This window comes from Vicugna pacos, chromosome 7 (genome assembly GCF_048564905.1).
Source record: "Vicugna pacos chromosome 7, VicPac4, whole genome shotgun sequence".
Taxonomy (NCBI): Eukaryota; Metazoa; Chordata; class Mammalia; order Artiodactyla; family Camelidae; genus Vicugna; species Vicugna pacos.
In genome coordinates, this window is record NC_132993.1 from 26671986 (window position 1) to 26685177 (window position 13192).

Sequence of the window (13192 nt, forward strand, 5' to 3'; positions counted from 1 at the left end):
TAGGGTTCTAGTTAGGGACATACACATTGAACAAAAAAGAAAAGAAAAGAAAAATGATTTCAGGTGGCCGTAAGCACTTTGAAGACTGAACAGGGTCGTGCGCTGATGAATGGCTTTATTGGTGAAGGAGCTACTTAAGGTAGGATGTTCAGAGCAGGCTGTCTTTGGAGGTGACATGTGAACTGAGACCAGTTGGTGAGAAGGAGCCAGCCACGCAAAGGTCCAGCAAAGAGGAGTTTTCTTTTAGCTGCGGGGAACTGTGAGTACAAAAGCGCCCCTCTGCAGGTGGCCCTGGGCCAGGGATCCTTGAGTATTCCGGCCCTGGTCTTTGGGCTTGTTTGCGTAACCACGCTCTCTAGATACTGGGTGTGAGACTCTGCAGAACCTCGGACTCGGAATTTAAGTTGGTGAGATACAGGACTAAGTAAGATGCGTCTCTCCCTTCTCTCACCTGCTGTTTTCCCACCATACCTGTTACTAAAGTTCTGGACTTGATCTGGAGAAGAAAAGAGAGAAAGGAGAGTAAAGAAGGCTGGGAGAGACAAGGGTCTTGTGGAGTTGGGACTGCCAACCCCTTGCCAGGGGCCGACCTGTGCTCTTCCCGACGGGCTTCAAGAGGAAAGTGATGCTTCTGACTTCGTTTTCATATTCTAGATGCGTTTTTTTTTTTTTTCCAGTGACTAGGATCCATAGCTCTCATCAGTTTTTCTTGGGGCTCCACACAGAGAAGTGTGAAGAAGCGCAGTGGCAGGGAATGGTTAACAGTGTTCGCTGTCTCAGGTGGGAGACAGAGCAGAAACATCTCCTCAAAGGGACTGAAATGCCATTTTCTTCCTCTGTGCGCCACCTCAGGAAAAGTAAATGGATGTAAACAAGCTCACGACAGGCCCTACTTCCAACTCAAAACGTAAAACAAAGAAGAAGAGAGAGTCCAGTGAAACACACTTCCAAAGACACATTTCTTTGTTTTGTAGTTAAAAGGTACTGACCGCTTCTCCAAAAAAAGTAGTTATTCACAGAGGTTATGTAAGGGCTGGACAGAGGGCTGGTTTCCATGAAGCTCTGTGCTTTTGGGACCCCTTTTCTTTGAACCTTTAGTCTTTATATGTTCTGTGTGACGTTGGGTTTGAATATTATATAATCTTAATAATTTCCCTTGGGGCAGGAGGGGTATAGCTCAGTGGTAGGACACATGCTTAGCATGCATGAGGTCCTGGGTTCAATCCCCAGTACCTCCATTAAAAAAAAAATTCTTTTGTGGCAAATAATTTTGCCCCAGACCATTTCTGCCTCTTTAGACGGTTGTTTATTTCTTTTCCGAGTAACAGAAAACCCTGTACAAATCCAGAGACAGAGAAGGGAAGGGATGTGGGTGTGAAGGGAGACGTGATCTCTTGGAGTCCTGGCTCGCAGGGCAAAGAACCCAGACGATGATGAGTGTGTCCAGGTCTCCAGTGCTCACAGAAAACAAAGGCAGACGTACATGCAGGGGCCTCCCCGAGGTTAAAGGTGGGGAAGCTCATGGTGGACCGCGTGGGATGGCTTGTGTGAGGTCTGTCTTCTGCCAGTTGTGTGTTGTCTGCGCTGTGAGCTAAGAGTCAGGACTTCAGCCCTCACCCAGATTGGAGGTCCAGATTGGAGATGGACCCCCCCTTCTCCCTTACACCCTGCTGTCCTTGGCAAATGATATTTATTTTATGATCTATGTACATTTTTTTTTCTGGGCAGTGTCTCAGCCCTTAACGTTTTTTGTTAACACTCTTCTGTTAACGTCTTTGTTAGAATTAGAAAGGGAAGTCAGTACCCTATGTCTGTTTTGACTAATAGACAGCAGCCGCTTTTATTTTATAATTTTTACACCCAACATCCTAAACGCATAAATATTATCCCAGCACTTCTGAGCCAGGGAAGAAACATGACAGTGTTATGGGTACCAAAGGACATGGTGGTGGGGGTGAGGGTGTGGCCTTCTGGCAAGCTCTACCTAGTTAGGGGATTGATCCGTTTTCTCCCAGGTAATCCTGCACTTAAGCTGCTAGTGGGATTCATCTCAGGACCAGGTAAATTGCCACACCCCAAACAAACAAAAGTAGGGGCAAGTGTTGAAAGGAAAGTCCAAGATAGGAAGGAAGAGGTAACAGCTCAGGCCCCCGGCCAGGTACTGTCCCGTTGCACTAACGTGATGAAGTTGGTCAAATCTGCACAGAAATGATCCTACCATCAGCAAGAAGGAGGTGCGGCTGAGGTGATCTTGAACTGGGGCACGAGAAGGAGCCTGATGTTGGATGTTGGGTAGACAATCCTTAATTACCACTGTCTTTATGACTGAGATGTGCTGTGAGAACACACAGAGGGGATTGTAATTCACTAGGCCGTCTTTTTTTTTTATTTTTGGTGGGGGGAGGGTAATCAGGTTTATTTATTTATTGTTTAATAGAGGCACTGGGATGGAACCCAGGACCTCGTGCACGCTAAGCACGCACTCTACCACTGAGCTATACCCTCCGCACCAGGCCTCCAGTCTTCAAGGATAAGCAGATGTTAGCCAGTTGCAGAGAACATTTGGGTGGCATGGGGTCCAAAAGGGCTTTTCAAGCAAAAAGGCAATGGTGCAGAGCAGAACTGGAAGCAAGACAGCACAGCTGGAGCAGCGGCAGGGGGAGGGCTGGACAAGGAAGACGCCAGCTTCTGAAGAGCCCTGGGTGTCCTGCTAACACATGCAATTTAGACTGAACTCTGTGAGCAGTGGCCAAAGGAAAAGAGAAACGCGTTCACACGTTTGAGGCATCTAATGAAAGGAAGGCTTAGGACGGAGTAGTTGTGGATTTCTGATTCATTAATAATGAAGCTCCAGTCTCAGATAAACACGCAGCATCTCCTGCCCAGATAGTAAACAGCAGGCAGCTTTCAAGCTCAGTGGTTGTTTAGATGGAATAGCCCCACGAAGTTCCATTCTCAGGGTTCTTTTATATGAAGTCAAAGACACTCCCTCCTGCCTCTCTGCTGACTTCATTATCTGCTCAGTAACTGCTGGCAGGGATCAGGTGGCGGCAGACTTGGGGTGATCTCTGTTTTATCATTCAGAGCCCTGCAGGACCAGTTTGGGCTTGGTCGGGGGAAACATCCCTTTTATCCTCGAGCTCTGTTTGATCTAATCAGGCCTGGAACTGTTCTGCCAGTTTTGCTTCAGGTGTACAAATGCCTTCTTTTCTTTCACTGTCTTTCTCGGCATTGTTCAGTTGTGAGTTTCCTGTTACCTATTCACTATTCAGACAGCCTTTCCCCTGGTGCTTTATTGGTAGAGACTTGCAGATTTTGCCTTTAGAAGGTACTGATATAAAAGCCATTATAATATTTTTGACCTGAAAAAGTACCTCTCAAAATAACAATTTTATTTGTGCTTAAAAATCTTCATGCTGGCATTGTGGAGAGTGAGTTGAGGTGAGAATTGGGTCTTAAGGCTGGGAAATCAGGGAGGAAACAGGTGCAGGTTAATTCATGGGGGTGATTCCAAGTATCACTGCGGAGGGAGAGGAGTGAATGCATGTAAAAGATATTTAAGAGGGAGAATGAAAGGAATGATGATGGGGGTGGGTGTGGGGAGTGAGTGACGTGGAAGCTGCAGGGACGTCTGACATTGACTTGGACCCTGGACCGATGGAAAAGCTGCTCATTGAGGAGAGTGGTTGGATTTGATTAGTTCCATTTTGGGAATGCTGAGCTGAAGGTTCCTCTCAGGTCCTCCATGTGCAGAAACACAGTAGGAAAGATGAAGTTCAGGAAACAGAACTCAGCCAAAGATATGGATTTTGTGTGTACTGATGAGGAAAGAGCTACCTCCAAATACAATGGCTTGGGTAAGGTAAGACTAACTCTGTCTCTTACACCAGTCCGCTGGTGCAGGCTGCCAGGCAGCCCTCCGGCACACATTCGTCCAGGGCTCGAGGATGGTGAGACACCTTGCATTTTTTAATACCTGTCCAAAGTCACTCCTGTTCTCTTCCAGGTCCAGGCTGTGGGGAGAAGGAGTTAGGAGGGAGAACACCCATGCATGAAGCTCCGCCCTCACCACATTCTGCTGCCTCCCATGGCTGTGTTTAGCTGCAAGGGAGGTGGGGGAGTGTGGTCTCTGGCTAGGAGGCTGTGCTCCCATGGCAAATGTTACTTACTGTGAAGACGTGGAGGACAGAGTAGGGGAAATGAGGTGACTAACAGTTTATAGGTGTTAGCAGTGCATCTGAGGCAATGAATGCATGGGAGGAGGTGGGACCACACATAGAGTGATGCAGTTTCTGCAGCTGAGGACAACAGCTGGGGAATGGCAACCCTGAAGGGCAGAGGAGAGGACACCTATTGTAGGCAGAGAAGGAGTGGAAAGCAGTGTCCTGGAAGTCAAGAAAAGAGAGGATTTTAGGCATGAGTTTTCCTTAGTGAGGAAGCCTGATTCAGAGGTTAAGGCTAGGCTCCAAATTTAGACGCTTTGGGTTAAATCTTCCCTCTACTCCTTACTAGCTGTGTGACCTTGGGCAAGTCGTTAACCTCTCTGTGCTTCATTTTATCACCCATAAAATGAGGATAAACAGAGCGCCCTTCTCAGGCTGTTTGGAGAATGAATTAGCATGTTTACAACCCTTAGAACAGTGCCTGTTGGTAGTATATACTACAGTAATAGCTAAGAGTCAATGTAATTTAGGGACTGAAAAATACACACTGGATTTTTCAAATAGGATACACACTTATATATAGCTCTCTGAACAAGTATTTTTCATGCATTCCCTCATTTAAGCCTTAAAACATTTCTACGAAGGTACTATATTATCTCCATTTTACAGATGAGAAAAGGGAGGCACAGAAAGGCCAAGTGACCAAGGCCAATTTTGTAGAGTTAGTCCGTGACCAGCTCAGGTCTATTTGATTCCAAAGCCCATACTTTAAGACACTTTAATATTTCAAGGTGTGGAATCCATGGTGAGGAGCAGGCTGAGGGTTTGTAGATGTTTTTCCACTTCTAAATCTCAATTTCCTTATCTGTTAAATGAGATAATAATAGAACCTATACCTCATTATAGTTTTACAGAAATAAATAGAGCTACTTCATAAGAAACCTTTAGCAAATCACTAGACACGTTAATAAACACACATCTTCCATGCATGGTGGTAGCTAATGGCAATAATGACAATAAAAACAGGAATTTATTAATCTATTGATTAAAGTAAATAGAAAAATGGGTGATCTATGACTAGATTTTTAACTAACTTTACAAATCGCCCCTAGTTTTGCTAGTAATGACAGGAAAATATGCATTTTTCCAGTTATATATATTTTTGTGCTGGCTGAAGGTGGATTTTCAGGTCAAGGTTTTGCCAGCTTTGTGTGGCTTCCCACGTGGCTCGTGTTAGGGACAGACACGTAGGTGAACTCAGAGTCTGAACAAGCAGGTTGTCTGTGCGCTTCTGCTCCAGGACCCGGCCTGGCTCCGGGGAATAGCACCTTCTGGGTTTTCTGATGCTCGTCTCTTTGTAACCATGTATTTTTGGTAAAAATGAAAAATAGCCAGTAAATGCAGTCTTTTGACTCTGGAGGATTCTTCCTCTCTAACAGGGATCTTGTGAGGATTAAATGAGATATGAGGGCCTGTCGATTTTTAAGATTTATGAAGATTTTTTCTACTGCAATTCCTATGTGTGGGTTTGGTTAACCTTACTCGGAAGAGAACAGGAAGTCCTGTAGTGCATTTTATTACTCGCAGTTTAATTTTTTTTTTCCTAAGGGAGGATGTATTTCCCTACAGAGATTGTGATGATCAATGGAGAACTTTTGCTCCAACCTCTTTGAAGCTCATGAACTCATAAACTGCTATCAGTCACTTTTTCAATTTTAAAATACATAGGGCTGAATATCACGCATTTGTCCCTGATAATTAACACAGTCATTTCAAACTTGCGAGTTATGCTTATTATGAAAAATCAATTACAAAAATACCAATACTGGCACGTATCGGCACCTAGATTTTCTTTGTACTTCATCTTCAGAAACACATGAGAGGTCTGCCTAAGTTTTTGATGTGGCCTATGAGTATTGAGTACCGAAGAGCCATGGGGGTTCTTCTAATTTTAGAAACTCATTTTGGAGATAGATCAGAGAATAATTTCAAGTGTATAATTTCCTCAAGTGAAATGAGTCATCCCGGCAGGTCTTCAAATAGATTCCAGGAAATTTAGGGATTAGTGGTTTTTCTCTGATGAAAAAGTAGTGTTGTTATTTACAGTCGGACAGAATTTTAATATTGCAGCAAATAAAGTAGGTTAGCGGACTGGTCTTACTCATACTTTTGAAATATCTGAGGTTACTAACACAGGGCTAGCATAGCTTTATGTAGGGAGAAAACATATTCAAGGTAAATCCACTCAGAGTGTTTTATTTTGAGAAAAGCAAACAAGTGCAATTCAGTTCTTTCCTATTCTGAATAAAAAACCTTTGTGAAACGGAATGCAGTTCTGAGCTCTAACATTCCTGTTTCCTCTTTTGACTCACTCAACAGAAATGTTTGTTTATGCAACAAAACATCTATGAATAGTACAACAGATTATGTAGAGACACGTCTATATTTTTTCTTCTCTAGACTCTGTCTTGCTTTTCAATAAAAATGTCCAAATTTACACTGTGTGAGAAGTGTAAGCTTCATGCATGATTACTTGACTGGCTCAAAAGCAAGCTCACAACTGATGTTCAGACTGAATTACTTCAAAGAGGATGGTGCGGAGCACCGTAAACCCCGGAACCGTTTCTGCTAAGAATTCAGAGAGTGATTGAGGAAGACAATTATTTTATACACAGAATTCTGGAAGAAATACTGTCTTCCCAAGAAGAGGAATATTCTTTTGAAAAGTTGACCCACAACTTTAAGTAACTGTGTGAATGATTCACTGATATTCAGCATGACAACTAATATGTGGCTAGTTTCTACAATGCCTTCTGAGTCATCAGAGAAATATTAAATTGTGTGCAGTATAGAGAGATTTGTGCTTTTATTTTATATTTATATCTTGTATCTTTTTGTTAAAGCCTGGATTGTCTTAATATTTTCTTGCACGTTCTAGTTTTTTTTAAGTTAAAAATCAGTTTGATTTTCAAAGAGACGTTGAAAAAATCGGCACAAACCAGGAAGAGATCATCAGGATGACGAAGTGACTACATCTGGAAAACATGAAAGAACTAGGAGGATTTAGCCCCGAGAAGAGAATGGCTAAAGAGAAAGTGAGGACGCTTCAGACATGGTTCTTCATCCTATGGCAAAGCAATCAGTTAAGAGTAGAACTAGGGCCAGTGCACCCTTATTAAGGAGATAGTTTTCAACAAGAAAATGTTTATTAAGAATTAGTGTTGTCCAAGCGTAGAAAGGGCTGTCCAGTGAAGCAGAGAATTCTTCTCCTTAGAAGTGCTTGTGTGTGTGTGTGTGTGTGTGTGTGTGTGTGTGTGTGTGTGTGTGTGCGCGCCATACGTTTTTGTTTCTTTGCATGTGTTGTAATTTTTATTGCTGTTGATAACTGGGCATTTTAAATAATATACTGTCGCAACTCTGGAGATTTGATTTCTCTGTCTCCCCCTCCAAAATTTGTTGTTGTTTGTGTTTGTTCATTATTACTTTTCTGAATTAATTCTGTGAAATTTGTATTCTTTATTATGTGTGGCTCCCGAAGTCTCTGCTCACTTCGCTTAGTGGTCACTTAATGAATGAAAAGAGATTTCCTTAGATAACTGTAATCAGTAAGTCTCCCAGCCTTTGCCAAGGGTGCACAAAACCTTAAGTTTAGCCAGAGGTGAGAGTCTTTCTTGAGCATGTGCACAGCTCTGGGCTTGAGCACAGCCCTAGTCACATGTCTAACTTTCTAGATCCCCACAAATATGTCAGAGCTTTGCCGAACCCTGTATGGACTTCACATTCTCCAGTTTTTCCTTTTAAGCTTTTGACTAACCCATTGTATGCAACTGTTATCCTCTGCCTGAGGCAGCCTCAGTGCTGAACAGTTACCTCTGAATGCTCTTGACAAATATTCCCAGAGGGAAAGGCTGCTGCCCTGGTTGAGCTGCAAGTCAAATCAAGTAAGACGGCCTTGCAAGTGAGCTCTTCCAGGGAACCACCAGATAGGACAAATGATGACAATTCTCTGCGAAGGGGGTTTTGAAGGAACTCCAGCTGTGTTCTTTTGCCTCTGGTGGCTGCCAGACCACTGGCTTTTACCATGATTGTGGGCTGTTTATTTTCAAGGCTCCTGCAGAGCTGGGAGGGGAGAGGGGAGTAGAGCAAATTGAAATGCCACAAAACTTGCTGTTCTTACTGAGATTCAGGTGCTTTTCTTGAGTAAACGCTCCTCAGATTGCTGCAAGCATTTTGGTTAATTTCCAGAATTCTAAAAAAGTTGATTCTGACAATTTTTACTAGCGCTTTCATTGCTTATACGGGGGAGAGACTATATAGAGGGTCCTTTCTCTGCCAGTTTTGCGGATGGTACTCTAGAAGTGCTTTTTTGCCATATTTTTAAAAGTTAAAAAGTTGAACTTACTGACTTCTAAGTTCCCTTCCCACACTAGAACATTTAATGTTATCTGATGTATCACATTCCCATAACACCCTGGATGATAGAGTCTACTATACCTTTTATTTAAAAAAATAAATGTAATTGTTTAAAATAAAATTGAAACAGACTTCGTCCAATGCCAAAATGGGAAACACAATAGACTGCTGGTTAGTTATCAGTCTCTGCTTTGTTTTATTCACAGGTTTGAAAAAGAAATGTTAGCTTTCCTGCACAGTTACTCAGCTTAGAATGGATTAGCCTCATGGGGTGGGAAATTTTATGCCAATAAGAAGAACTATATAGGTAAAATTTAAACACCAGAGACTACTGAAAAGGTAAAAATCAAGTGCTGATGGACTTAGAGCATTTCATAGGCTTGAATCATTAGCATATGTATTTCTTGAGTGATTTACCTTTATTTTTAGGTTTACCTTTCATTGTGAAATCCACTGTAATTATTATTACCAAAATGTTGGTATGCCCATGCTCATTCTTTCTAAATTCATTCAAGATCCATCTTTGTCATAAGTACTGAAAACACCGGTAAAAAATCAACTAAATAATCCAAAGCCATTTTACATATTTTAATTTCACTTTTGGTGAAATTGATGACATTTTGCTAATCTTTTGCTATTAATTCGCATTACTTGATATACCAGGAAAAAAAGTTACTGAAATGTGTTTATGACTAATTTTACATGATTTTTAAAATTCCTTGAGAATAATGCCTTACTGGGGTACATTTTCTGATCAGTGCTTTGGAAATTTTAGAATTATATATTATTCACTCCTCTCCTGCAATATAATGCACAAACCAACAACTGATTCAGTGGTCTTGCTTGCCTGGATTTAGCTGAGTTCTTTGTGGAATCTGGAGGAGAAACTAGGAGGCAGTTATTTCAATACTTTTCAGTTTCTTTTTATTCTAATAGCTGCCTCAGTAGGGTAAACATGGAGTCACTCTTACCACAGACTCAGAATAAAAGCTCTGAAAAGTCGGGTTCTTGTTGGGACATGATTTTCCATGGGTCGCTTGCATTTCTAAATGTCTTACCCTGGTTGCCTTTGTTCTGGGCTATCTTTTCAAGGGTATTTACATAGAAAACAGCCTTGAAGGTAGACTTAGTGTCTCCCTCCAGGAAAAAGGAGGTTTGTTTGCTGTCTAGTCTAATGAAGATAATGTCTCTCTCCAGTGCAAAGGACGGGACTGCCGACTATAAAATGCTAGGCTTCCCTAGGCCTGGGGTCCCTCTCCCATCAAGCCGTCAACCGTGTGTGCATGGCCTTCCCCCTGCTGCCCTTGGCCCTGGCACATACTCTGGCTCTTGCTGTGAGTAATAACGTCCTTGGTCTGTGTCTGCTGCCAGCATGCATGAAACTGTGACAGGCCAATTTCTTAGCATCCGAGCAGAATAGAATCTCAAAATCTGCAAAGTTCTTGAATTTTGTTAGTTATAAAATCCTTTTCTATTTCACCGGAATTTGAAATCAGCTTCCCTCTAGAAGAGTGGATTCGCATTTCTTCGCTGTGGGTTCACTGGAGACATGGCAGGTTGGCCTGTGCTTTGGCCTCCAGGGAAGTGATTTATGATAATTGTTAGACCCATTCTACCTCCTTTTCTTTGCTCTGCCACCCCGCAACCCCCATTTTTCTTGGTCATGGCTTTTCTCCCTCTTACTATTTTTTCCCTCCTCTCCTTTTCTTTCAGAATTCTTTTCTGTGTGCACCACAGGCAACCCTAAGCCTTCTGTACTTAAAACCAAGCACAAACTTTGCTAATCTTTTAAAGTCAGATGTCTCTAGCCTGTAGGGGAGCTAAAGATGCCTTTCAACCCATTACCTGGTAGAATTAGAACTGGGTGTCATGCCCGAAATTTCCCCCGTGTGTATTTCTGCTACAGAGGTGTATGTGCATGTTTGGTGGAGGGAGGAGTATATTGATTTCCACCCACCAGGGTGTTTCAGCAACAGATTGGGGAAATGCTCTTAACCTTTGGGGAGAAGTTTCTGGCCAAATGAGCTATAATCTGAGGAGTGAATATAAATAATAACAATGGAATTTTATTTTTGAAAATTTCAGATCAGTCTATATCTGATGTCAGCGATCTATATGGCCTGGGCCCCAAATCTGGGCTAATGTCTTTTCTGTCTGTAGTTTCATTGAAACACAGCCACATTCATTCATTTACTGCCTATGGCTTCTGTCGTGTTAACAGTGGCAGAGACGAGTGGTTGCAATAGAGAGCATGTGACCCACAAAGCTGAAAAGATTTACTGTCCGGTGCTTTACAAAAAGAAGTTTGCCAACCCCTGCTCTAGATGTTGTGTTTTATATGAGTGGCTCTCGATTTCAGGTTGTGAGGACGCTGGAAGAAGGAGCAGGCTCCTCAGAATCACATGGGCAGGTTTTTCAAAGAGTGCACATCCTGTATCTCTCCTCTGGCTGCTCATAGGAGCTCCCTGTTGAGAGTCAGTGTCTTGAAGTTGATAATTCCAACAAGCCGTTTGGTTCCACTAACTGACACAGATGATTTGTCTTCACTATTTTGGCCCTCTGTAACCCATCCAAAGTAATATTGACCATGTTATTTCTTTTACAGGGCTGTGGGAAGAAAATGTATTCCTTTTTGAGAGGAACCAAACAACTCCAAGTGCTCAGGTTTCTGGGGATCTCCATTGGCGTGACGCAGATCCTGGCCATGATTCTCACCATTACTCTGCTCTGGGCTCTCTACTACGATAGACGGGAGCCTGGGACAGAACAAATGATGTCCCTGAAGAGCGACACCACGCAGCACCTGCCTTGTCACTCAGTGGAACTGTTGAAACCAAGCCTGTCGAGGATCTTTGAACACACAACCATGGCCAACAGCTTTAACACACACTTTGAGATGGAGGAATTATAGGGAACGTCAAAGAAGGAAACCACAAATGTATTTTATGGGACTTGTGCATTTTTGAGCACATGCTTAACTGCTCCAGAAATGTGTAGAAATAAAAATGTTGCTATAAAAGGATACCCAGGCACATAATCTTCCACCTTTTAAATGGAAGAGGGAGAAGTTCCGTATATTATAAGGCATCACCTGGACAGTAATTGATGTCCTTTTTAATGCTGAGGACAGATCTAACACCCACTTTACAGCCTGCGTATGATTCTTCTGGAACACAGTTATGCTTCGAGGTTTATGGTTTGGCATAGTTTGACCAGCATTTCTGCATCCATGTAAACGAGCCAGGCTATGGTGGGATTGGAGCTACAGTAAAGATTGATTTACTCCCATAAGCTTGCTAGTATATAAAGTTCCAATTAACTGCTAACATAGGAAGTTAGACAGTACTAATGACTTTTATTACTTGGTGATATATTCTTTTGAGGGTAAACAGATTATGCAGAAGTACACTCTGAAGACTGGTGACTACCTAAATGTGATTTTTGCCGGTTACTGAAAACATCTTTACTACTTACAAGAGCAAACGAAAACATTGTCTTAAACTGATCAGGGATATATGTGTATATAAGAGTCTGGGTTAAGTCTGTATAATTCAGTAGATTTCAGTTCTTATAACATTAAGAATAACAATTGTGAAAAGGATGAATTTGTCCTGTATAGCACCATTATTTTTAACCTTTCCTGTTAATAGAGCTTTAAAATTCTGTCTTGGGTTTATATTACATACATAACTGTTAATTTAAATACTTAACCACTAATTTTGAAAAATTACTCGTGTGATACAAAGGAATCATTATAATTCAGAATGCAGTCTGGTCTCTAGGAAGTATGAACAAAAAAGTTTACACATAACGTAGTTCATTCAGCAAAGATCTGGTTGCTCTCTTTCTGCCAAACTGAGACTCTTTTTGACACTAAATACTTTTTAAAGGAGCTTATCTTTGCCTTCGCCAGACCAGAAGCGGCAGTCTTCAAGTCTTGATGTAATTCTACAGAGAATAGTTTTCCTTTTCTCCAGCAAGAAGCTGTGGGAATCATAAAAATAAGTGATGATTTAACTAGAGATTTTCTTTGCCTTACTTCACTGATTAAGATACTGTGGTGAATGACACAGATTATTAAATTTTTTACAAGAGTAAACTATATTTATTTGAAATGGGAAAAGTGCATTTTACTGTATTTTGTGTATTATGTTTATTTCTCAGAAAATGGAAAGAGAATTAAAACATGTCAGATATTTTCTAGAGAGTGAACATTTGTCTGTGTCTAATTTTTATACATTAGACGCACTTTCACCACTCAAAAAGATGAGCAAGGGGAGAAAAAATATAAGAAAAAAAATGATTGAAAAAAGTAATAAAAACTGTTTCCAAAATCCAGAACTAATGTATAAGAGTATGTATCTTCACTGAGAAATGATAAAAAAAAGATGCTTATTTGCATTCTAAGTTTGTTTTTGAGCTAAATGATAAATAATGTAGTTGTCTGATGTAATATAAAGTATGCCCATTTGTGTTAATTTATCTTCTCAGTATTTTCATATCCTAGTTTCTTAAAGTAAGTTTAAAAAAAAACAGGTCTAAGAAATACAATATTTGAAATCAACGCCTGGATTTCATCTTTTCCATAATTTAAATAAAGCTTTAGCGGATAACAT

At 41.3% G+C, this 13192-nt stretch overlaps 1 protein-coding gene across 1 annotated transcript in view; it reads left to right on the forward strand.

Annotated features, from left to right (window-relative positions):
- Positions 1 to 12785, forward strand: part of TSPAN12 (tetraspanin 12) — a 62830-nt gene extending 50045 nt beyond the window's left edge. Inside the window, exon 8 of the mRNA XM_072964601.1 lies at positions 11182 to 12785. Within this exon, the coding sequence (XP_072820702.1) occupies positions 11182 to 11487 (306 nt within the window). The 3' untranslated portion in view covers positions 11488 to 12785. The remainder of the gene's footprint in view (positions 1 to 11181) is intronic.
- Positions 12786 to 13192: the final 407 nt, after the last annotated feature.